This window comes from Lemur catta, chromosome 1 (assembly GCF_020740605.2).
Source record: "Lemur catta isolate mLemCat1 chromosome 1, mLemCat1.pri, whole genome shotgun sequence".
Classification (NCBI taxonomy): Eukaryota; Metazoa; Chordata; class Mammalia; order Primates; family Lemuridae; genus Lemur; species Lemur catta.
The window spans coordinates 144,087,471-144,113,701 of NC_059128.1; the positions used below are offsets into that span (position 1 = coordinate 144,087,471).

A 26,231-nucleotide genomic window follows, 5' to 3' on the forward strand; every position below is an offset into this window, starting at 1 on the left:
TTCTTCCGATGAGTACTCAGGCCACCTCCACTTTGTGACTGCAGGGACTCCTGAGCCACTCCTTGCACAGAGAGATTCGTGGTTGGAACGAACAAGGGCAGCCCTCAGAGGCCCAGCCACCTCTCTGTGGTGGTCTCAGCCAGGGCTTCGGGCTCCCACGGATCAGAGCAGCCAGGCATGAACTGATCACAGACCACAAAAAATATGAATCAAAACCGGGACCAGAAACCCACTTGCTGCCTATATTGCCTGACCTGAGCCTCCTGGGAAACAGGGCTTCTCTCTTCACTCCGATCTGTCCCCGGCCCCAGACCCATATATGGTTTCATGCCCTGGTCCCCAGTGGGGTGGAGAATGTGGCAGAGTGGTTGCCTCTGGGCGCTGGGTATTCATGGCACAATCACCGAGAGAGCTTGCTATGTGGATGTCCTTAAGGCACCCACGCTGAGGTCTCGTGTCGGCAGGGTTGGAATCAGGAAGGAAGCCTGGGGGAGGCCCAGCCAAGGCCAGCCACGGCCTCCCGTGGGAAGGGGAGAGGGAGAGGGCTGGTCGGGGAGGGCAGCAGAGGTTCTGCTTTGTAATTCCCAATAACTGTGGTTTGATTCTGCAGGTATGTATCAGAAAATATAAAACTAGGCAATTTGTCGGCTCTTCGAACTTTCAGAGTCCTGAGAGCTCTAAAAACTATTTCAGTTATCCCAGGTAAGATGCCCGGGCTTGCCTGGCAGATCTCAGCTACAAGTGACTCTCTCTCTGTCTCCCCCACTCCCTGTCCTCCTCTGACCGTGTGTCTCCTATTGGCGTGTTGTCATTGTCTCGTGTGTGAATTTCCCTTGTTACAGATACACAACTGAATTTGTGGACCTGGGCAATGTCTCAGCCTTACGCACCTTCCGAGTCCTCCGGGCCCTGAAAACTATATCAGTCATTTCAGGTGAAAATCAGGTTAAATGCCAAGGCTGGAGGGATATGCCTGGGCCTTTCCAGCCACCTGGGAGCCAAGGCAACCCTCCAGGAGGCCCCTTCGAATGTGCCTGTCACCAGAATACCTTTTCCAGAGCTCAGATGCGGGGCTATCTCCCCCAGAGCCTCAGAATGGGCTTCAGGCTGCCCACCTTGGCAAAGCCCACTCTCACAGACACCAAGGGGCACAGAGCACCCCACTGGCTGTGTGGACATCCTTACATTGAACCCAAATTCTTCCAAACTGAACTCAGCTATTTGAATAGCTAAAAGCTTGTACATGAATTGTTTCAGCCTGAGGTGTCATCCTCTGATCAGGAAACTGAAAGAACTGTTGGAGGGAACCATGTACACACCCAGAACAAAAAGGGAAAACTTCCGCACGGTCTTTTATGACCAAGTGCCAGTCCCTGCCGTGTGCTCCCTCTGGCGATATATGCACAGCCGGAGCCACAGCCCCAGTTTGTAAGACAGAGTAATCTGTGGACAGGCATCACTGGGCCTTGGCGTCTAACAGCCCTCGCTGCATGGTGCGGTAGAGGTTTAGCAAACCGTGCATGGTAGCCTCAGGAAGAAATTCTCCGTGACAGATGTTGGCAATTGTACCCAGGAAATCTTCTAAGCCCAGATGGCCTCTCTAGAAACCATTCTGCCCATCCATCCAGGAAAACTCTCAAAAGACTTGGGTGATTTCTGAGCCAGACTGTGTGATGTGCCGGTGCCGATGTTGAATTTTACCCAGGAGACTGCCCTGTCCTAAGTCTTTACTCCCTGTCCCCAGGTTCAAGTGAATCCAAACTCAAAGGTCCTCCTGTTTGGAGGAACTCGCTCTGGAAGGGCAGTGCCCAGAGGCTCCTTCCAAAAGGCTTTTCTGAATGCAGCCCACTCAGAACTGGGAAAGGCTCTTTTAAGAAGGTGGCCGGGGACAGGTTGCATGCCACTGTTGTGGGGAGGTGTCAGAGCTGAAGGAAGCATTAGTTGACTGGGTGGTCACATCTACTCCTGACTTGGAATGCTCGTGGTTCCCGGGCCTGGGGCCTGCATTTGGCTATCGCTGTCCCCAGGGCGTTGGGTCTCTGCCCCAAGCATCCTCTGTAAGGAATTCAGACTCCTCCTGGTGGGGCTAATTATCTTATAAGAGAAGCCCCCAGCTATGCCGTATTCAATCTGAGCCTTCGGGCTGATGAACCCCCCATGGTATATGTACAGCGGCTGCTTCTCCCCTGGGCCCCCCACAAGTGGCACAGACCCCTGCCAAGGGCTAGCAACAAGGGGCTGGTGTGCCTCCAGCCACTCCCGTGGAGCCATCCCATTGAGACAGGTGTCACAGACCATGGCTCGCGTGCACACACACACACACACACACACACACGCATGCGTGCACACACACATGCACACACACACACACACACACACACTCGTGCTCACAGGCACACACCCCACCAGAGTAGATAAACACACCGACCACAGGACTTAATAAAAGTCATATTCCAGCCTGCTTTATATACAAAAAATTACAAAGGGAAATATTTCTCAGTCCTGGGAGAAAAGGGGAAGCCCACCAACCTCAGCCCGGCCCTGTGAGGTCTCCTCAAAGCTGCCGGCAACACAGGGAGGATCACAGACCCCAGAAGTGGTCACTGGCAGAGTGCCTCGGTCAGCGTTATGGAGCCTGGGGAGGAGGCACCTTTGGAGCTGCATCTTAAACAGCCCTCGTCCTCTCCGTGCCGCAGCCTCCTTTTCCATAAAATGGGACTGAAATCAGAATGGCCGGTTTCCAAGGGCCGCTCCACCCAGCCTGTTAGGACTTCCGTGACAGGAGGATTTCCTGGCTGCTCCCCCCAGAACTGTCCCTTACTGGGTCTCTTTAGAATCCTGCAACTTCACTGCAGGACCATTCTTGCCAGAAGTGAACTCTCATCGCTGTGAGAAATGTTCAAAGGGGCAGGTTGCCCTTGGCCACTGTCCCCACAGATCAGGTCAGGGGTGCCTTGCTGGCCTTGAACGGGACACTTTAGGACAAAGAGACTTTAGCCTGACAGCCGAGGCAGAGCCCGGTCTAGGCAGCGAGCTGCTGCCCACCACCCACCTTCACTCGTGCCCCTAGAGACTGGGGCAGGGTCTCTAGACCCAGTGGGCAGAGCCAGACACGGCCCACCAAGGGGACTAGGAGCTTTGCCCCAGACGAGGACTTCTGGGCTCTGCAGGGCTCTGCGTCCCACCAGCAGCACCACTCTGTGCCCAGAGCCCTGTGAGGTCCGCCCACTGCCCAGGCAGTTGCCAACATCTGCCAGGACGATTTCCACAGAGAACCTTGAGCGCCTCTGAGCCCCTGGCGGGCGGTGGCATTGGCAGCACCGCGGGGAGGCGGCCTCTCCTCCCCCCGCGTCTGCTCCCCACTGCCGCCCTGCCTCTGGGTCACAGGCTCGGCAGCAGCAGGCACTGCCACGGGTGCTCCTAACACATTAACCGGCTGGACGATGGATGGATGGAGCTTAATCTGAGATCTGGCCGCTTGGGAGAGGGGCGGGAGGGGCGGGCCCTGCGCTGGCAGAGGCGCCCCCTCGTTCCCCGTGCTCTGCTCGCACTTGTCCTAGGACAGTCGCTAAGGCTCAGACTGGACGCGTCTACACGTGCTTTTCTGTCTTTCCGCTGTGCGGTGCTGGCTTCCGCAGGGAGCTGGGCTATGCAACTAATAGGTCACAGCCTCTCAGCTGTGGGGAATGGGGTGGACGGGGAGGATCCCAGAGGGACAGGCCAAGCAGGAAGATGCCACGCAGGTCAACCCCTCCCCTGCCCCGAACCTTCCCCAAAGGGGCCCAAGCCAGAGTAGGCCCCTTAGGACATTACCCACCATGGCTCTGCCAGACCTTCGCCCCACCCGCTAGCACACACGCAGACACCAGCTCCGGCCCAACCCCAGACCCCGGGTCCCCAAATTTCCTTCACACAGTCAAAATCTCGTGTCATCACAGAGAGCTGGCCCCAGCAGTGGAGCAGGAGGACCCCCTACCAGGAATGCTGTGTCTCTCCCCATCTCGGGATCAATGCCGAGGCCCCTGCATGGCCCTGGAATGGGCTGGACCACAGTCCCCTTCCCTGTGGACTACGTGAAAAGTGGTGGCCCTGGCATACCTTGGGACCAGTCCGAGGGGGACATGCTCTGGAGTCTGTGTTTCCTCAAGAAAACAGCACTTTCCGCAAAGAGGCCCAGGCCCCCTCTGAAAATGCAGGGCCAGACTGGAAATTAGGACAGAACCTCTGCAGCTGGGGAAAGGGGCTTGGGCCCCAAAACTCCAAGAGAAGCCTCCCTCACTCTGTCCCCACGTCAAGGTTGCCCACCCTGGCCCCACCCAGCTCAATTCAGGACCCCTGGGAGGCCCAGTGCCCTCCCTCGGGCCCGGCCCCCCACAGCAGAGTGCAGAGCACAGCGCTCCAAGCTCGTTCTCGCCCTCCCCAGGCCTGAAGACCATCGTGGGGGCCCTGATCCAGTCTGTGAAGAAGCTGGCTGACGTGATGGTCCTCACGGTCTTCTGCCTCAGCGTCTTTGCCCTCATCGGCCTGCAGCTCTTCATGGGCAACCTGAGGCACAAGTGTGTGCGCAACTTCACGGAGCTCAACGGCACCAACGGCTCTGTGGAGGCCGACGGCCTGGTCTGGAAATCGCTGGACCTCTACCTCAATGACCCAGGTGCGGACTCGCTCTGTGGCTGGGGAGGGCTCTGGGAGACAGACCATCGGCGTAGGGGCACCTCGCACACAGGCCTCACTGGAGGGCTGGCCTCCAGGTCTGGGCAAGCCCTACCTGATGCCTGGAGGCCCAGACAGAGGACAGAGGGGAGCAGACTGAGGCCTGCCTCTTGAGTTCCCAGGCTAGACAGGGAAGCGACGCTTGAACAACGGGAAGGATGGAGTTAGATGGAAAGGAAGACGGGGGAACAGCAGCGCAGCATTCGGAGGCAAAACTGACCCTAGACTATTGGAACGGCAAGGAAACCGGCTGCCTGCAGGGGAGTGTCAGCTTAGAGAAGGGCGGACATGGAGCCTGGGTAGTCGCTGAGCTTCAGAGTGGAGCCCACCCACCTGGCCTGGGATTTCCCAGTCAGCGTCAGTGTTCTTCGCCAGGATGCTAATTCCGTACATGTGCACCTCAGAACCGTGCGAGAAGGTTGGCACAAGCTCAGTGATTGTGCAAAGTCACGTGAGCCCCACGTGTGGTGTCGCTGCCCGTGTTTTACCTTCCTCTCTTTACCTTCTCATGGAGGAGCGGCCAGCACCACTCTTGACTCGCACCATCGATCCGTTTCAAAGGTAGACACTGGTGCAAGGCCAGATTCCAGGCCACAGGGACCCCGAGAGCCATTCTGCAGTTAGGGCCTCTTACATATGCTAGCAATCCACTTTGGAAAAAGAAATGTAGAAAATCAATGAGTAGATTTGCTTATGGTTCAGCTGTGGCCTTATAGCAGTGGTTCTAGAACTTCCACGTGCACCAGAGTCACCTGGAGGGCTCCAGAAAACAAAGACTGCTGGGCCCCTCCCCTGGAGTTTCTGAGTAACTGAGTCTGGGTGGCACTCGGGAAGTGGCATTTCTAATCAGTTCCCACATGATGCTGATGATTCCAGTTCGAGGACCACACTTTGAGAACTGCTGCCTAAGATGAGGGCAGGTAATGGGGAGTGATGGGGACTAATGATGGCCAGAGAAAAGAGGACAAAGGTGAGGGTCCCGTGTCTCATCTGGTGCAGCCCCAGCCCCATCTGAACAGACCACAGTGTTGCCACGGTGACTGTGGCAGGCATCACTCCCACCATTTTGTGCAATGGAAGGGATCCAGAGCTGGGCAGCAGCCTGGCAAGGCCACACAGCAACTCAGCAGCCAAGCTGGAACTCCACCCAGATCCTTGCCTAGTGGTCAGGGCCCCCTGAGTGGTTTGGAGCAGGCTGCAGAACCTCCCTGTGGGGACAGCTGAGGCCCTGCCCAGGACTTCCTGTGTCTTCCAAGCATGTGGGGACACTGGCAGCAGAATGTTTGCGGAGGAGGAGCAGGAAGGCCGGTAGAACAGGCCTGGCCAGGCAGAAGGCAGGGGGGCAGGACAGAGGCAGAGAACAGGAAGGAAGACCGCCAAAGCCCTGGACACAAGGCGGGAACCCCAGGAGTCTAGGCCACACGTGCCCCCACCATCTGATGTTTCTCTTACAGAAAATTACCTGCTCAAGAATGGCACCTCCGACGTGTTACTATGCGGGAACAGCTCTGATGCCGGGTATGTGGCACCCACTACCCAGGGTCCCCTTGCCCAGGCCGGGTAGTCTCCTGGTGCTTTCCCAACTGACCGTGCTTTCCGTTTGTGCCCCTGACCCCAGTGAGGCCTTCTCTTGTCTCCTTCCCCTGCCACGACCCTGGCAGCTTCCCCACCAACCCCAGCACAGAGGAGACAGCTGGTAAAGAAAGGTGGGGGACAGACCTGCAGGGATGGCCAACAGAGTCCCGAAGGTGGGCTGGGACTGGGGGACAGCCCAGGATGGCCTACATGGCCCCTACCAGCCCAACCCTGGTTCTGTTCCCTTCCCAAAGCTCCCCAGGGCTGCTCCCTCCCACCCTATTCTTCACTTCCTCCCATCTGTCCCTCAGGGATGAGTGCAGCCAGAGCAGCCTGGCCTCTCTCAGGAGCCACGAGCAGCTTCCAGGGCCCTGTGCACACAGGATGGGGGCAGTGTAGCTGTGCCACAGGCTAGGAGGGCGAGGGGCACACAGGCTCACCTTTTGGGGACCGTGCTCTATGGAGTTACAGTCCCACATCTCTGAGGGTGACGGTCCGGAGCCCAAGTTTGCTGCCCCCGTCCTGTTACAAAGATTGTCTGGAGGGCCTTGGGGCATTAGCACGGTACAGAGGTCCCTTGGCTGCATCCTGCTACTTGCCAAGTCTCTGTCTCTCTCTCTCTGTCACACACACGCATACAAACACACACACACACTCACACACACTCACACACACACACACACGTGAATCCAGCCCAGCAGCCTCTCTCTGGGTCAGAGGCTGTCGCTTCCAGCTCTGTGAACTGTGGGTGTGCCTCACTGCACCAGGGCCTGTGTGCAGTCATGCACGTGGGCTCATGGCCCTGCCTTTGCACTGGGTTCATCCTGTCCAGCTCAGCCAAGCCTCACTTCTCCCTCCCACCCCTGTGTGCTGCACCATGCTCAGCTCCCCGTGGGGAAGATAGGAGGAGAGTGAGCCAGGCCCTCGTACTGCCTCTCTGTGGGGAGAGGCAACTCACACAGCGGCTGGGGCTGGTGTGTCATGTGGGTGGAAGGGAGCTGGACTGCGGCTAGTGGAACACAGGTAGGGAAGGAAGGAAGACGGAGTCCTGGGTGGGAGGCACAGCAGGAACAAAGTCATGGAGGCAGGACTCAGCAGCGTGGCACTGGGTTTGTGAGGCTCAGCTTCACGGAGCAGTGGGGCATATCCCAGGGAGACAAGTCAGGCCCAGTGAGAGTCTTAAGGGCAGAGACCCCTTACAGCATGGAACAGTCTGTGTGTCTGGCCGCAGGACATGTCCTGAGGGCTATCGGTGCCTAAAGGCAGGCGAGAACCCTGACCACGGCTATACCAGCTTCGATTCCTTTGCCTGGGCCTTCCTCGCACTCTTCCGCCTGATGACACAGGACTGCTGGGAGCGCCTCTACCAACAGGTGTGTGGGTGCCCGGGCCAGCAGAGGGATGCCAGATATGGGCTCAGGGTCCAGGCTGCAAAAGTGACTAGCCAGAAGTGTCCCCAGCAGCCTCCTCACTGGCAAGAGCTGTGGAGGGGACAGGGGACAAGGACCCTTGCATCTGAAGGAGAGATGTTTAGCAAGCAAAGAAATTTTGTTTTTGCTGGTACCAAATACCAATCCCTTTATATAGGACACTGGCTACTATGTGAATGGGACACTCCTCCTCCCTATAGGATGGAATATTCTCCCTCTGTAGGCACAACATTCCCCCTAGTTGGGTGGGACATTCTGCCTCCTTCCGTGGGTGGGACACTGCCCCCTGTATGTAGGTGACTCTCCTCTGTAGGTTGGCACACATCCCTCTCTATAGGTGGGACGTGCTCTGCCCCCCTCCTGAGGCTGTGGCTGTTTGAACCCCTGGCACAGCCCGACCGAGTGACTTGGAAATGCCATAATGTAGAAGGGGCCCCAGTGGGATGACCTCTACCCCCTTCCTCCCCCAGACCCTAAGGTCCGCAGGAAAGATCTACATGATCTTCTTTATGCTCGTCATCTTCCTGGGCTCTTTCTACCTGGTGAACCTGATCCTGGCTGTTGTTGCTATGGCCTATGAGGAGCAAAACCAAGCCACTATCGCTGAGACTGAGGAGAAGGAAAAGCGCTTCCAGGAGGCCATGGAGATGCTCAAGAAAGAGCATGAGGTGGGTGAGCAGTGCCCCCAAGGAGCTTCCAGACCAAACCTTCACCTGGCTGTGGGTGCCTGTAGGCACGGTGCATGCTGGGTAGAGCTGGTGCCTGTAGGCGCAGTGCATGCTGGGTAATGCTGGTGCCTGTAGGCATGATACATGCTGGGTAAAGGTATTTCCTATAACTGTAATGTCTTCTGGGTAAAAATTTGGAACTTGTTGGGTAAAGAAAGGGCCTGTTAGGTGCCTGTTAGGTAAAAGTGGCACCTGCTGGCTAAGGTAGGCCCTATGAGAGTGATGTATGTGGGTAAACTTGTTCCCTGTGGTCATCGTGTCTTCCAGGTGAGGGTGGCGCCAGCTGGGTAAAATGGTGCATGCTGGATAAAGGTGGTCCCTGTGAGCATGGTGCATACTAGGTAAAAGAGACCGATGTGACCCTGGACATAGTTTATTCTGGTCAAGGGATGCCATCTGGCAAGATAGCGAGGAAGGGCCAAGGTCAGAAAATAAGCACTGGTGATGCCACCCTGGCCACCCACAGGCCCACCTTGTGGGGCAAGTGCTCTGTGGGGTTACGTTCCCACACCTGTTGAGTGTGAGGGTGTCCACAGTCCCCCACATGGTGGATGCTGCAGGCTGATTATAGGGCAAGCTATTAGAAGCCAGGCTGTGGACATCCATTTGTTCTTCTCACTGCCCCATGCCACCTCTTCCAGCACCCTGCTAGCCAGCTGAACCTTCTGGAATATCCCATGCCCTCTAGATCTGCCACTTCCCCTGCTCATCCTCACCCCTCTCCCACCTTTCCCACACACTCCCCTCTTCAATGGCTGCCCATTTCAGCCACTCCTCTTTTCCTTCCTGGATCTCGATCTTTCTCAAAATATTCAGGGTCTATCTGAGCCTATCTCTGTCTGATGCCCTCATTTTGGGGTAAGTGAGCAAGTCCCCGTACTGATGGGGAGGACCAAGTCACTAGAGTTGCCTGGCCTGCCTAAGCCTGAGGCTGCACAAAGTCTCAACGACCAAGACATCCCTTCCTCCACCCTTTTTCAGGCCCTCACCATCAGGGGTGTGGATACCGTGTCCCACAGCTCCTTGGAGATGTCCCCTTTGGCCCCAGTAATCAGCCACGAGAGAAGGAGCAAGAGGAGAAAACGAATGTCTTCGGGGACAGAAGAGTGTGGGGAGGACAGGTTCCCCAAGTTGGACTCGGAAGATGGTCCCAGAGCAACGGTAATCCCCAGCCGAGGTTCCGGCCCTTCCAAGTGGATCTGGCATCAAAAGCCGATCGTGCTGGGCCTCTGTACGCTCACAGCCCCCATGGTTGCTCCCGAGGAGAGCAGCCCTGGGCTCTCTCCCAGCCCTTCCTGTTTCCCATGTCCGTTCTTAGAATGGAGAAGCCTAGGCAGAGGGTCAGGGTGGGTTTGGGTGTTATGATATCCCCATTCTGGGGCCAGTCCCCCAGTATTGGGGCTGGAGCTGGGGGGCACCCTATGGTATGGATTGGCTGGAGCCCAAGGACATGTCCATTTGAGTGAGGGGCACAGCTGAGTGCCCCAGCTCCTGCTCAGGCCAGGCCTGTCTGTAGCACCAGCAGCCTTCCTGCCTCCCTCTCCCTGCCTTAGCGCCCCCTTCAGGCCCAGATGAGCTTCAGGCTGAAAGCCCCAAAGGCTTAGACTTAAGGTGAGTAGAGATCCTACAAGATGTAGGGTTATGTGTCACCCTACATGCCTCCCCACTAAATATGCCCACCTCAGCCCACCTAGTTCCTGTGTGGCCTGCAAAAGCTCTCAGTGCTCTGAGAAGTTGAGCTGGGGCCAGTGCCACAAGAGACAGGCTGGGAGCGTGTCATGTGAGGAGCTGTCATGGTCACATCCCCTCTCCCTGTGTCCTCAGAATCGCCTCAGCCTCTCCCACGGCCTCAGCAGGACTTCCATGAAGCCACGCTCCAGCCGCGGGAGCATTTTCACCTTTCGCCGGCGAGACCTGGGTTCTGAGACAGATTTTGCAGATGATGAAAACAGCACAGCAGGGGACAGTGAGAGCCACCGCACATCCCTGCTCGTGCCCTGGCCCCTGCGCCGGCCCAGTGCCCAGGGCCAGCCCAGTCCCGGGACCTCAGCTCCCGGCCACGCCCTCAATGGCAAAAGGAACAGCACTGTGGACTGCAACGGGGTGGTCTCCTTGCTGGGGGCAGGTGACCCTGAGGCCACGTCCCCAGGGAGTCGCCTCCTCCTCCGCCCTGTGATGCCGGAGCGCCCCCTGGACACGGTGAGCCAGCCCCAAGATGCAGGAGCCAGGGCAGAGCTGGTCTCCCAAACTGGTCACCAGTGCCGAGTCCAAAAATACTCATCAGATATTTATCGAGCACCTAGTGCGTGCTGGGCTCTGGGGTGAATAAACCTATAAAAAAAAATCTCTGCCCTCACAGAGCTTCCATGCTAATGGCAGCAGGCTGACAAAAATCAAAGAAAGAAGAAAAACGTGTGTATATATGTATTACACACGCTATGTGATGGTGCTGAAGAAGGATGATAGTTAAATACTTCACAGCTGGTAAGGCACAGCGCTGAGAAGCCACGCTGGCGCAGACCCTGTGCCGTGCCAGGTGATACCCCTTTACAGCTGCTGGATTAGGGGCAAGCAGTCCAGGGGGCCTGGGAGAAGGGCCAGAGTAGTGAGGGGACACTGAAGGGGTTCTGGGCAACAATTATGCACCAAGTTTGAAGTAGTTCAGTACTTTACCAAGTAGTAACTCAATATCAGCCCAGGTAATAGGTACTGAGGCTGGGGAAGGGGAGCGGGAACCCCTGTTCTTTAGGAGGCATTTAAACAAAGAGCAGAAGGAGGCAGGGATGGGAGCCAGGCTGCTGTCTGGAACTAGGAGAGGTGGTATGAAGAGTGGTCAGTCAGCACCCAGACTCCAGAGACACACCGGGTTTGAATCCCAGTTCAAAACTTACTAGCTGGATGGTGTGGGCAAGTTACCTTACTTCTCTGTGCTTCAGAGTCTAAAAACCCACCTCAGGATTGTGAGCGTCACAGGGGCAAATACGGGGAAAGGACTGAAGACATACATGAGCAGTGTGATGTTGTTACAACATCATAATAACATACCCTCATTACCGTCAGCTGGGGAAGCATGTTCCAGGCATAGAGAGCAGCACGTGCAAAGGCCCTGAGACAACGCATGCCTAGCCTGTTGGAGGGAACGCCATGAGGTCACTGTGGCTAGAACAGAGGGAGCGAAAGGGAGAGGAGTTGCAGTTATCTGGGAAGGGACTGGCCAGATCACGAAAGGCCAGTCAGAGCTTTGGTCATGCAGTCAATCCAGTGACAGACCGATGACTGCTCAATCAGCCTTCAAGTGTCCTTGCTGACCCCTCCCCACAACACAGCACCCAGAGCAGCCCACCCAGGAAGAAGCCAAATGTGTGGCTCAGCCCCCACGCCTGCAGGGAGGCAGAGGAGGGCAGACTTTCTGAGGAAGCTGGGACTGACGGACACTTGACTAGGAAGGTGGAGGAGGAGCTGAAGAGGGGGAGCCTCTTTTCCTCGAGCTGTGGGGCTTTGTACAAGTTAATTACTCTCTTTGTGCCTCAATTTCCTCATCTGTAAATAAAAGTAATACTCATGTCAGTAGGTTGTGGTGAGGACTGAAAGAGTTCAAACAAGTTCTGGTGCTTAGACCAGTACTTGCCTTATGGTTATTATCTATTGACATTACTGGTTTTAGCGAGTAGGAAGGAGTAAAGACTCCTGTGCACGTGCAGGATGCCTCAGGCCTTCACTGTCCTCTGCAGCAGGGTGCACAGGGGAAGGACATGGTTCCATGGGGGCCAGACCACAGCCTCTAGGTAGGACTGGGGAGGCCTGGCCCACCACCAGGAGGGTTCCTGGCTTCCAGGAACACGAGCCACCCAGGTACAGCCTCAGCTTCAGGGATTCAGGTCAGCAGCCAGGGGCGCTAATAGAATTTCCTAATCTCATTAGGGAGAAAATCATCTCATTGTATTGCACATGTCAGGAGGAATCCAAGTTCAAACACTTCATTACCAGGAACTCTGACTTCACCCATTCTCACTTCTGTGGGACCCATTTGTAACCTTAAAGGGATTAACAGGCCAAGACAGGGTCATTTGCAAAGTTAAAGGAATTAGTGAACCAAGATGGAGACATTTGAAAAGTCAAAGAGATTAGCAGGCTGCAGGCCCCTGGGAATGCCTTCTCTGCTTCTCTGCTGGGTCCCCAAGGAGACATTTCTGCCAGGTTCTAGTAGGAAAGCAAAGCACAGTTGGGCATATGGTGGGTGCCTCACCGACACGGGAGTGGGAAGAAAGGACTCGGCCAGTGGCAGCTCATGTTTAGTTTATCCAGATGGGAGGTGGGGGGAGGGGTGGGCTGAAGATTTACTTTGTCCCCTGCCTGTATAAGACTGCCTGGTCCCACCAGCAGTGTATGAGTGTTCCTCTCTCTCCGCATCCACGCCAACATTTGTCATTTGGGGACTTTTTGATAAAGGCCATTCTCACTGGAGTTAAGTGATATCTTATTGTGGTTTTGATTTGCATTTCCCTGATGATTAGAGATGTTGAGCATTTTTTCATATGCTTCTTGGCCATTAGTCTATCTTCTTTTGAAAAGTTTCTGTTCATGTCCTTTGCCTACTTTTTAATGGGGTTATTTGATTTTTTCTTACTGATTTTCCTGAGTTCTATATAGATTCTAGTTATTAGTCCTTTATCGGATATATAGCATGCAAACATTTTCTCCCATTCTGTAGATTGTCTATTTGCTCTCATGATAGTTTCTTTGGCTGTGCAGAAGTTTTTTAATTTGATCAGGTCCCATTTATTTATTTTTGTTGTTGCTGTGATTGCTTTTGGGGTCTTCTTCATAAATTCTTTGCCTAGGCCGATGTCTGTAGCAGTTTTTCCAACGTTTTCTTCTAGAATTCTTATGATTTCCTGCCTTAGGTTTAAGTCTGTTATCCACCATGAGTTGATTTTTGTGAGAGGTGAGAGGTGCAGATGCTGCTTGTAGCTCCGACTTGTGGGGTGTAACAGCAATATATGTAACCTAAACATTTGTACCCTGTAAAATTTTGAAGTAGAAAAAAAAAGAGTGCCTGGAAAGCCTGATGCAGGTGGGAGGAGCATACTGAATCGCCATTCTTTTTCTCCCTCCACACATTACATCTTCATCCTCACTTCCCCCTGGTGGCCTAGCAAGTTAGGAGCAAGGCTAGAACTCTAACCCAACCCTCCTGATTGATCCACAAGTATTTATCCATCCAAATAATTATCTGGTGCCAGCCTGCTGTATCGAGTGCCAGGCAGTGTTTGAGGCTCCAGGGGTATAGCAGTGACCTCTTGGAGTTTACATGTAGGCAGCAAGACAGACAGAGAAACTGACAAGTATTTTCAGGTAGCAGTAAGGGTCATGTGATAAAAAGTTGCTAAGGGGAGGGATGAGGAGAAGGGCTGTTAGAATACACGGGAAGGCCTTCCCAAGGAGGTGAAATTAAAATTGACAAGCAAATTATTTTAGGAAGCCAGCCACAAAGATATGGGGGAATGGTGTCCCAGGCAGAGGGAATAGCAGGTACAAAGGCCCTGAGGAGAAATGGGCATGATGTATTCAAGGGATGAGAGGAACTGGTAGGTCTAGTGTGCTGGACACATTAGGGAGGGATGTGGGTTTGGTGAGTTAGAATTTGGACTGTGCATGGCCTTGTAGGCTATAGAAAAGTTTGACTATACTCTGAATAAGATGGGGAGCAGTGTGGTCAGGGGAGTTGTTGAACAGAGAAGCGACATTATTTGATTTACTTTTGAAGGGAATCCCCTTCTGCTATGCAGAGCATAGGGAGAAGAGAAGAGAAGAGGCCAGTTGGGAAGCTGTAGCTGGAGTTTTAGGAAAGAGATGGAGAGAGCTTGCACTAGGGTGGTGTATCAGCCAGCTAGTGCCACCATGATGCTATGGAACAAACCACCCCAGAAGTCAATGGCTAACAACAGGCCTTTATTCTCACGCTCACGTATCCGCAGGTTGACTACCATTTGGCCTGTCTGGGTGAGGCTCGGCTGGGCAGCTCTGATCCGGACTGCACGTTGGTTGGGCTTGATGTCTTGCTGGTGGTTAGGCTCAGGGATGCTCCCCATGTGTTTGTTCTGAGGCCAAGCGGTGGCAGATACCTGGGGAAGCTCTTTCTGTGGAGGATTCCTGGAGCGCAAGAGCAAGGCAGTGAGCCCCAGCCCCTTCGAGGCTTCTGTTCGCTTCCAATAACGTTGGCCAAAGCAAGTCGTTCACCACTGGGGCAGGGAAGTCTGCTTCACCCACAGCGGAAGGGGAAGGAGAGGAAACATTTGCTCAATGATAACCCAAACCATCGTAGATGGTAAAGAAGGAGAAGGAAGGAAGTTGGGAGAATGTAAGACATGCTTGTGAGTTAAGCTGGCCAAACTCATGGTTGCATTGGACCTAGTACCTCAGTACTCTTGCATCAGCCACTTCAGCTGTCTCAGGTGCCTCTGCTTGAATACTTCCATGACCAGGAGCTCACTACCTCCCTAAGCGACATTTTGGAGCAGTCCCACCTGCGGCAAAGGTTGACTTTAACTTGAGCCCAGATTTATTTGGTGCCCACTCCAGGCCTGGTTCTGCCACCCTGGGTAGCCCATCTTCCCTCTGCCCTATGGATATTGTAGAGCCTCACTATTGCGTGCTCAACAGCCCGATCCCCCCAGCAGGCCCAGCTCGGCGCATGGGCTGTGGCCATGCAGGACCCTGCTGACATGAAGGCTCTGTGGGCCCTCTTCTGAGTAAGCCTGGAGAATGCCTGACTTCCCCCTTCCTTTCTCAGAGCACTCCACCCCTCTGTGTCAGGTCTGGTTCTTTAGAAAGATGGTGCATGCACGTTGAAAACAAATCCAGCAGTGCAGAAGTACTCAGAGTGAACAGGGACTTCTCCTTCTTTTTCCCTTCCCCATAATCCCATTCCCTAAATAATGATTTGGTGTGTATCTTAGAGATCTTTTTCTTGCTTTTTCATCAAACTGTCTTTGAGATGCTCCTCCCACGGGAGCACACACAGAGCCACCTCATTGTCTTTATTGTCTGGGTCAGAGTCCGGAGTTGGATTGTATCTATACTCGATTTTAATATTCTATTGACGGTTTGTTTTATTCTTGCAGTTTTAGGAACAGTGCCAAGATGAACATCATTTATGTACATTGTTGGTGCATGTGTATCATTACTTATGAAGTTAGATTACTAGACGAGGAATTGCAGGGCCTATTTAAAATATTCTTGGTAGATCCAGCCAAGCTGCCTCCACAAAAGACATGGCTCCCACCAGCCATGTCTGAGCTTTGTGCTTCATGCTTCTATTGTTGGCATCTTAGAGCATGTTAGGTTTTTTTTCAGCTTCTTTATGCTCTTGACTCCAGGGAGCTTGTGGTCAATTAAGACTTCCAGATCATTTTTGCATGTACTAATGTATATGACAGCATCTGGCTCAGGAAGGACCTGTGATACATGTAGTTTCCCGACTACATTCAGGAATCACTGCTGATGAGAGGTCATGAAAAAGAAAAGAGAATGAAGGAGATAATGGTTGGCAGGAGGGGTGGGGGGACTTGTTAACTGGAGGGGGATTTGGGAACAGAGAAGCCCAGCATCCAGTGTCCCATCAAGACCTCCATCCTGTCCCCCTGTGACCTCCTCAAACTGAGTCGGGGGCTGGGGGCAGGACCTGCATCCCCGGGGTGACACATATCTCATGGTTGCACCCAGACCACACCGTCAGAGGAGCCAGCCGGGCCCCAGATGCCTGCCCCGCAGGCTCTGTGTGCAGATGGCTTCGAGGAGCCAGGAGCGCGGCAGCGGGCCCTCAGCGCAGTCAGTGTCCTCACCAGCGCACTGGAAGGTCAGCAGCCCACGTGTTGTCCCCCCCGCCTCCTGCTCTGGGCACCCTTCTCCCAGCCTCAACCAGGCACCCCCCGTCTTTCTTGGCCTGCCTCAGATATCCCCACAACTGTCCTAGACTTTTCTGTCCTGAATAACCTTGTATGAGCCCCGCCTGTCCTTAGGTGTCTTCTCATCTGTTTCACCTTGTTCTTTCCTGGGCATCCTCATGTCTGTGTTTCTTCCAAACACTCCCACATCTGTCCTGGCCTGTCCCAGGCTCTTATCGGTCTCATTCCGTCCTCTCCCAAGCATAGCCATGTCTGTCTAGGACCATGCTGTCCCGGGCACACCCATGCCTGTTCCGGCCAGTTCCCAGCCATTCCCCTATCTACCTCACACTATTCCAGGCATCCCACGTCTGTCCCACTGGTCCTGCCCTAGGCAACCCCACATGCCTTCCAGTCTGAACTCGGCACCCTCATCCTATTCCCTCCTGTCCATGGTGTATTCTCATCTTTTCTCGTCTGTCCCCGGCATCCCCCCCATCTGTCCTGACACGCCCCAGATGTCCACATCTGTTCCTACCTGCTCTTTCCTGGGCTTCCTTATGTCTGAACGTACCTGTCGCAGTTATTGTCTCATCATTTTCAGCCTGTCCTCCCCTCACTACCTCCACATCTACGCAGGACTGCTGTCGCAAGCGATACATTTGTCCTAATCTGTCCAATCCCTGTTCTCCTCACATCCATCTTCACCTCCTGTCCTTGTGGCCCTCCTCTGTCATATTTACAGAGTAAGGAGCCAGGACACAGGCCACCCATTTCCCTTAGCCTTCCCCACCCCACTCGCCGTCCTGCTGTCATGTAGCAGCCCTGTCATCTCCCCAAGTAAGTGATAATCTTTCCTGGAATGCCACCAGATACATATGACTCAGTCAATAAAAACAAACTTACTCACTGGCTGTACCCTACCCCCAGAGCTGGAGGAGTCTCACCGCAAGTGTCCGCCATGCTGGATCCGCTTCGCCCAGCGCTACCTGATCTGGGAGTGCTGCCCACTGTGGCTGTCCATCAAGCAGAAAGTGAAGTTCCTGGTCACGGACCCATTTGCTGACCTCACCATCACCATGTGCATCGTGCTCAACACGCTCTTCATGGCGCTGGAGCACTACAACATGACAACTGAATTCGAGGAGATGTTGCAGGTTGGAAACCTGGTAAGGGCCACCTGCAGCTGACTTGCGAATGGGCGTCCTGGTGTGAGGGGCTCTCAGCCAGCTGGCACAGGGGCAAGGGATCCTGGATATAAAGGATCTTTTGAGGGTGGGAGTCATCATGGAAGACATCTAGGAGGAGGGAGGGAGTCTCAGGGTCACCTCCCAAGGAGCTGAGAGATGTAGGTCTGGAGTTGGAGGTTGGGGTTAAAGGTTTATGAAGATGCCCAGAGGCTAGAAAACAAAAATGAGTCAGGGGTAAACCTGAAATGTGTGAAGACATGAGATTTGGCAACTAGTAGATGGAGAGGAGAGTGCGTGCAGAAGGAGGCCGTTCTCTCATGGCCAGAGCTTGCGTAGACGAGCATCAGTGCTCTTGGATGGGGGAAAGGATGGGTGGATGGTTGGATAGGAGGAGGGAGGGTGGCAGGGAAGGACAGAGAGCCGGATGGATGGATAGCTGGGTGTAGTGAGCAAATCAGGCAGAGTTAGATCTGAATTCTGACTCAGCTCTTACTATGTGACCTCAAGCGTATTACTTAGTCTCGAGAATTGGCACAATAAGTATTTGTTGAATATAATAAATGCAAAATTAGTATGACAGTATCAACCTCACAGGAAGCTAATGAGGATTGAATAAGATAATGTGTGTAATGTGGTTGGCTCAGAGTCTGATAAACAATAAGCACTCAAAATAAATGTTAGCTGTGCTGTTATTGTTGTTGTTGTTAAAGAGCCTGTTCCTGGAAGTCAGAATGTCTGGATTCTAATTCTGATTTTTTTTTCTGGAAACCAAATCAAGTCCTGCCTCTTGACTATACAGATGGAGAAACTGAGGCCCAGGGGCAGAAGGGGTGACAGGAGGGGCAGAGTTGGGCATGTAGCCACTGTCTTCTGACTCCTAGGGACAGGGCTGTATTGGCTCTGTGCAGGTAAACACGGAGTCAGCCCTTCTCTAGGGGACGCTGGGGCAGAGCTGGCAAGAGCCCACTGGCCTAAGAAGCTCCTGCGACCATCACCGAGGCTGGGTGGGGGAGGAGGACCTCTGGCCGCTCGGTCTAAGCTCTCAGTTACTGCAGACCCAGCCCTGCCTTAGGCCCAGCTGTGACTGTGGGCTCAGGGGGCCCTACAGGCAGGTAGGTCTCCCAGTCTGTGGGGTGTGAGGATTTTCTTTTATTACTTTCCAGACCCAGGACTCTAGAACATTCTCTGCAGTGTCTATTCAAATTTTTTCACTAATTTGATTCCATTTACTATAATTTTACTTTTTTTTCCCTTATTCTGTACGCAAACAAAAGGGGAAGCTCTATCTCAGTCTGTAGGTGTCTCATGGCACTGTTGGATGTATGGGGTTGTCTTCAGGTGGTGTTTCAGTTGATTCTGGTTTTACTGGACTGTGACCATGGGGTTGGACTGAGCAGCAAGCTGCGTGTGATGAAGAGCACTGATGGCTTCACTGAGCAGCCAGGTGCTGAATTGCAGCTGTATTAAACTTGTGTTTCAGTCACTAATCACAGGCAGTGTAGTTGGGTTATAGCTATCTTTTGTCATATTTGAATAGCATTATTGCTAGTACATAAGTTTTGATTTTCTTGCATCTAAAATATTCTAGGTGGTTCAAATATTAAGTGTAAGTAAAATAAGCATGGATAAATAATCTTGGTACAAGAAAGCCTTTCTAAAGCATGTCTCTAAAGACAAATTCCATAAAAGAGAAGATTGATGGATTTGACTAACTTTTTCGCCCGTCACATAAACAAACATAAAAGGCAAGTGAAACTTTTGTTCCTAGCAACAGTATGGACAAGAAAACCAGAAAAGTCTCCTATTCTGAAACAATTAAAAATATAGCAAAATTCTTTTGAAATGCTTAACTATGACCATGACAAAGTGCAGTAGTCCCCCTTATGAGCAGTTTCACTTTCCCCTGGTTTCAGTTACCCTCAGTCAATCATGGTCTGAAAATATTAAATGGAAAATTCCAGAAGTAAACAGTTCATAACATTTAAGTTGCATGCCATTCCAAATATCATGATGAAATCTCACATCATCCTATTCCATCCTGCCCAGGGACGTAATTATCCTTTTGTCCAGCATATCCACACTGTACATGCCACCCACCCATCAGTCACTTAGTAGCCATCTCTGTTATCAGATCAACTGTCGTGGTGTCGCAGTGCTTGTGTCCAAGTAACCCTTATTTTACTTAATAATGGCCGCAAAATATAAGAGTAGTGATGCTAGCAGTTCAGATATCCCAAAGAGAAGCCAAATACATGCCAAAGAGAAGTTGTTAATCTCTTATCACACCTAATTTATAAATCAAACTTTGTCATAGCTATGTATGTATAGGAAAAGGTATAGTATATATAGGGTTCGGTGCTATCCATGATTTCAGATATCCACAGGAGGTCTGTCCCATAGATAAGGGGGGACTACTGTAACAAAATCCACAGGTGCCAAAAACAAAGAGGAGCTTAAAAACCATAGCAGTAAACATGTGAAATGGTTCTGTAGTTGCCCTGGGTGCGGTGTGGAGGTGCTGATTTGGGTAATCTGGAGGCTTGGATTTTATGAGCACATAGAGACAAGACATTGAGCCTTGGGACAATGTGAGAAGAGATTGGAAATGAGTAGCCCCATAAGACAATGATCATATGTCCAGTAAAATGGCAAACCACAAAAAACCTGCACACTGACACTGGGAGATGATAAACAAGCCCTTTCTTAGCCAGGGCTGGAAGGAGGAGAAAAGTAATCCCTGGAAACTTGCAACTATAGATTTGGCCTTATACAGATTTGGAATTCAGATTTAGATCCGAATGGTTCTGGAACCTATGCCTTAAAAAGTAACATATAAAATGATCCTAGGATAATATCTTGGGGTCCCTGAAAGAGAAAAACATAAAACTCCTCTGGAAGCACATACATTTAACCCAGGCCAAACTGAATTTCCCAAATTATAAAACACAAGGAAATATTCCACCATGAGTAAGAGTCAGAAGGAAGACACACACACACACACATACACACACACACACACACACACACACCCATGCACACACACACACAAAATCAGATTTATCCCCTTAAAAATGTCACACGGTAGAACTGTTGAATAGAGATAATAAAATAAAAATGTTTGTAGTAACAAGAGACATAAAAGAAGGGTTTAAAAACATAACACAATGAGCTGGGCATGGTGGCTCATACCTATATTCCTAGCACTTTGGGAGGCCAAGGCAGGAGGATTGCTTGAGGCCAGGAGTTCAAGATTAAAAACATAAGAAAGTATAAGATGACTTTGAAAAACAGTCAAAGAAAATCTCTAGAAATGAGAAATATGGCTATGGAGAGTAAAATCTCAATGTACAAATAGAATGGCACATTGATACAGCTGGAGAGATAATGAAATGAATATAAATTTAGATCCAAGGAATTTGTGCAGAATGTAGTGCAGAGAAATGAAGGGAAGAAATAGAAGAAAAAAGGAAGGAAGAAAAGAAAACAAAACTGACATTATTTTCCAGATTATGTTGTTGTCTAGATAGATAATCCAAGAAAATCTACAGAGAGGCTATTACAACTAATAAGAGCGTTTAACAATATTAGTGGGTACAGGCTCAATATACCAAATATTGCTCCTAGTAGTCACCATCAACAATGAATTGGAGAAAGTAATTTTTTAAAGTCAATACTTAAATTCACAATAAAAACTAAGAAATCTACGAATAAATGATCAAAAGTTGTATAAATTTTATATGAAAAAATTATGAAACTACTGAAAAACATAAAAGAAGACTTAAATAAGTGGAGAGATATGCCATTTTCATGAATGAAAGTCTGAATATTGTAGAGATATCAGAACTTCCCAAATTAACCTATAAATTCAGTGTAATTCCAGTGAAAAATCTCAATACTTTTTTTATGGAACTTGACAGGGCAATCCTAAAATTCATATGAAACATAAAGCCTATCAAGATAAAGTAAGGAATAAATTGGAGAATTTACTAAAATATATTGAGATATATTATAAAGCCAAAAACAGTATAGCCTTGGTGCAGAGATAGAAAAATGGATCAGTGCTACAGAATTGAAACCCCAGAAATAGAACAATCTATACTTGGAGACTTGATAAATAACAGAGATGGCATTATAAATCCGTAGGAAAAGGATGGATTGTTCAATAAATGATGCTAGGAAGAATGGTCATCTATAAGGAAGAAAATAAATTTGGATCCCTACCTCACATCATAGTCATAAATTAGATGCAGAGGAATTGGGTTTAACACCTAAATGTGATAAAGCAAAACTTTAAAGCTTTAAAAGAATAAAAATAGGAGAAAAAGCTTTAAGATCTTGAGGTTGGGAATGCCTAAACAATCCAAAAAGTTTATGCTATGAAAGAAAAGATTGCTAAGTTCACCTGTATTAAAATCTGTACAACAAAGGATATTACAAACTAGATGAAATCACCACCACAAGCTAGAAATTGATATTATGGAAAGTATTTAATAGAAAGATGTGAAATCCAGATAAGATTGAACACTTACACATCAATAAGAAAAAGAGGCACAAGCCAGTAATAAAAACACAATCACAACGATGGACAAAGGAAATGACAAGCAAATCACAAAGGAGGAGATTTGGATGGTTAATAAACAAATGAAGAGAAACACAGAGGAATGGAAATTAAAGCAATATTGAAACACTAATTCTCACCCATAAGAGAATCAAAAATAAACTTCTGTGTGTAGGCAAGGATGTGCAACAGTGGGAACTCACAGTTTGTAAGAGTGTGGATTTCGTACAGCCATTTGGGGGAGTATTGTACAGTATCCAGTAAGTCACAGATGTGCACACCCTACAACTCAGCAGTTTCAGATGTATATATTATTTAGAAAGTCTCGCACATCTGTACAAGGAAACATGTAAAAGAAAGTTCTTTACAGCGTTGTTAGTCACAGGGAAAATTGAAATCAACATAAACATCTATCCATTCATTTTAAAAAGTGGGTACATAAATTGTGGTATATTCATAAATTGAAATACTAGACACAAGTAGAATGAATATGTGTAAATGTATCAATATGGATAAATCTTATAAACATGATGTTAAGAATAAAAGAAACTTGAAAGAGAATATGTACAGCATAGCCCATTTATATAAGCTTAAACTAATTCAAAACTACTATGTGTTATTATTATATATGTTAAAAATGTAAAAACATGTAGGATGATAAACATCAAATCTAGGGGACCGAATGTGGTACTATGGGTGGCTTCAGTTTTATCTGTGATGGCACGTGGTGGAAGCCATCATTTGGGTCAGTGGCTTAACATCTCTGCATCTCAGTTTTCCTGTCTATAAATGCAGATGCAAAAAAAAATAAAAAATAAAATAAATGGAGATGAGAGGCATAAAAAATTAAAAAGAAAAAATATACATGGAGATAATATAATATCTCATAGGGCTACTGTGAAGATTAAATGATTTAATATGTGTAAAACACTAGAACAGTGCCCGGCATATAGCAAATGCTATCTAAGTCTTTCCTCCACCCACTTTGGACCCCTGCTTTGTAAGGAAAAATAAAACAAGATTTGAAACAAATATGGCAAAGTGTTAATATTCAGCAGAGTTTGGTAGTATGTACAAAGGTACTCATTAATTATATTAACCTATACTTAAAGTATACATTCTTGAAGTATTTTTTAATTTAAAAAATACAATGAAGGTAAATGACAAACCAGGAAAATCATGGCAATACGTATAGTAGACAAAAGGATAATACCCTTACTATATAAAGTATATTTATAAACAATACCAAAAAAACAAACACCCTAATAGAACAGTAAGCAAAGGGTATGATCAAACAATTTCACCAAAGAAGAAATACAAAAATCAAAGAAATATGGTAAAATCAATAAAACAACAATGTCTTATTGGGTTAGAAAAGTTGGTGGAAATGGAATACCCAGTATTAGCATAGTTAAAGTGAAACAGTTACTCACATACAGCTCATGGAATTGGTTAAAACCTGCCTCTGAGGATCATTTAGCTGTATGTGTCAGAAGCTCTAAAAATCTTCACTGGCGATACAACTTCATTTCCAGAAATCCATTCTAGGAAAAAAATTAGACAAGTTGTTTTAAAACATATATGTGAAAGGATATTTATTGTGACACTGTTTTTAATAGGGAAAAAAGGATGCCTATCACAGGAAAATTGTTAAACTAGTTTTGGCACATCTGTACAGTGGAATATGCCACAAATATTAGAAAAAGAAAAGAAAAAAATGATGCTGTAGATTGTGTTTAATTGGCATGGAAGGACGTTCACCAGGTATTATGTTTTATATGTAGGTTGACATGTGTAGAGTATGATCCTATTAAAGACATATACCAAGGTCAGGGAGAGTTTAGAGTTCCCCCACTACCTGGAAAGCCACCATTAGCACTGACGGTCTAGTGGACCTCCTGCCAGGAGTCAGGGGGAGTGGGTCACCATGCTCAGAGTCTCCATCTGCCAGATCCCAGCGAGCCTATAAAACATACAGGGTTGTGTATATCTGAAGGCACCCCCTGCCTGGGTCTGGAGCTCTTGGCCGCCGTCAGCAGTCATAATAAATGTTGCCGACGATAACAATAATCGCCCTCTCATACAGAACATCCACTTTGAATCCGCTAGCTCTAACTCTTAGAAACCTCCTATGGAGTTACTACTATCCCCATGCTATGTATGAGGACACTCAGGGCTCAAAGAGATGAAGAAACTGGCCCAAGTTCACTCAGCGACAGACCCTGATTTGGACCCCGGGTCTGACGGCCATTCTCTGCACATCTTAAACCATCGAGCTTTGATCCGCGTGGCCTTTGGAAGGAGGATGTCTGGTACCAAAATTTACATATTTCTTAGAAATAGAATTAGAATTAGAATCACCTGGGAAGATTTTTAAAACCCCCAAACCTGGGCTAGTCCAATTTAACAGAATCTCTAGGATAGGACTCAGGCATCAGTATTTTGAAAGCTCCCTAGATGATTCCAGAGCACACCAAGTTTGAGAAAACATGTTCAAAAATAGCACTTCTCAAACTTCACAAGTCAAAAATGCAGATTCCGATTCAGCAGGTCTGGGGTCTTCCAAGATTCTGCATTTCTAAAGAGCTTCCAGGCGATGCTGTTATTCCCAAAGAATCTTCTATTTATCACTTCCCCAAAGGAATTCCCCAAGAGCCTCTTCTGTCTTTTTTTTTTTTTTTTTCCTGATCCCTGGTTCCGCCTAAAATCTGCTATTTTGCTGCCAAAATAGCTGGGAAACTGGGCAAAGTGAGGTGTGGGGCCTTTCCTGAGCTCCACTCTCCAGAAATGAGCAGCAGCACGGTGGGTGTAACAAGCAGGCCTGAAGGGCGCACCTCATGTGCTCCTGTCACAGCACTTGGCACAGCAAGGGGCAGCTGGCTGTGGTCATGGCTGCCTGGCCCCCCACACTGTGGGCCCCTTGACCATGGGGCTCTGTTGGCCGAGGCTGGCAGCCTGGGGCTCATGAACCAGACGAAGCTCAGACACTGGCCACTGAGGAATGTTTCCAGAAGGGAGAGGGGGTTGCCCTAAGTCTTAAAGGACAGCACTGGGTTCATCTTCTTATTCTCAAACTCACTAGCTACATGACCCCAGACAAGTGACTTAACCTCTCCATGCCTCAGTTTCCTTACCTGTAAAATGCAGACAATGATACTTCCCTCATGGAATTGTTGGTCAGATCAAAAGAAACAGCACATGCAAAGCGCTCTGGCCCAGGACTTGGCGCATCGTCAGCCCTTGAGAAATGGTGGCTGGTTCTTCTTACAGTGGAAGAGTTCACCATGTGGACAGGGAGGGAGGGCGCACCAGGCAGCAGGAACAGCATGGGCAGAGGCCTGAGTCAGGAGAGCCATGAGTATCTGTGGGGATGTGTGGATTGGGCACGTGTCGGGTGAAGGCACTTCCTGCGGAGATACTGACTGGAAGGAGTCTGGCGCTGGGTCATGTCTCAGGTGTCTTCCAGAGCTGGGAGGCTGGGAGCCCGCGATGAGCCCAGGCTGTTAAGGCCAGGCTGGTGTTGCCCTTGGTGAGCAGCCAAGAAGGATGGAGAAGTGATCTGTCCCCCAGGGCCTGGGCCGTGGCCGAGCAAGCCCCCACTGGGAGCCTGGGTGCCGTCAGAGCTGGCAGCCTAGGGGGAGACCCGGTGGAGCAGGAGGCAGGGGGCAGGGTGCCCCTGCTGGCCAGAGGGTCTTTCCAGCCCAAATGTCAGGAACCCCTGATTCCTGCTCCCTCCTCAGGTCTTCACGGGAATTTTCACAGCAGAGATGACCTTCAAGATCGTCGCCCTCGACCCCTACTACTACTTCCAGCAGGGCTGGAACATCTTCGACAGCATCATCGTCATCCTTAGCCTCATGGAGCTGGGCCTGTCCCGCATGAGCAACTTGTCGGTGCTGCGCTCCTTCCGCCTGGTACTGGCTGGACCCACTGTAGGGAGTTGGGGGGAGGGAGGGAGGGCTGGGCACACACCCCATGAGGTCACCAGTCAGTCACCCCTACTGTGATGTGTCATGCCTTCACCCAAGAGCCATTTGCTTGGTGCCCCTGGGTGCCCAGCCCAGTGCTGGTGGTGTTGGGTGGGAGTGCAGAGATAGACTGGACAGGAGACATCCCTCCCAAGGGGCAACTGGGGTGGCCATTCTGATGAT

At 50.1% G+C, this 26,231-nt stretch overlaps 1 protein-coding gene across 1 annotated transcript in view; it reads left to right on the forward strand.

Moving 5' to 3' along the window:
• SCN5A (sodium voltage-gated channel alpha subunit 5) overlaps positions 1-26,231 on the forward strand; it is a 96,004-nt gene that overhangs the window by 34,760 nt on the left and 35,013 nt on the right. Inside the window, exons 6-15 of the mRNA XM_045536507.1 lie at positions 843-934; positions 4,424-4,654; positions 6,168-6,231; positions 7,520-7,661; positions 8,189-8,386; positions 9,428-9,607; positions 10,271-10,645; positions 16,172-16,304; positions 17,263-17,501; positions 25,821-25,994. Of these exons, the coding sequence (XP_045392463.1) occupies positions 843-934; positions 4,424-4,654; positions 6,168-6,231; positions 7,520-7,661; positions 8,189-8,386; positions 9,428-9,607; positions 10,271-10,645; positions 16,172-16,304; positions 17,263-17,501; positions 25,821-25,994 (1,828 nt within the window). The remainder of the gene's footprint in view (positions 1-842; positions 935-4,423; positions 4,655-6,167; positions 6,232-7,519; positions 7,662-8,188; positions 8,387-9,427; positions 9,608-10,270; positions 10,646-16,171; positions 16,305-17,262; positions 17,502-25,820; positions 25,995-26,231) is intronic.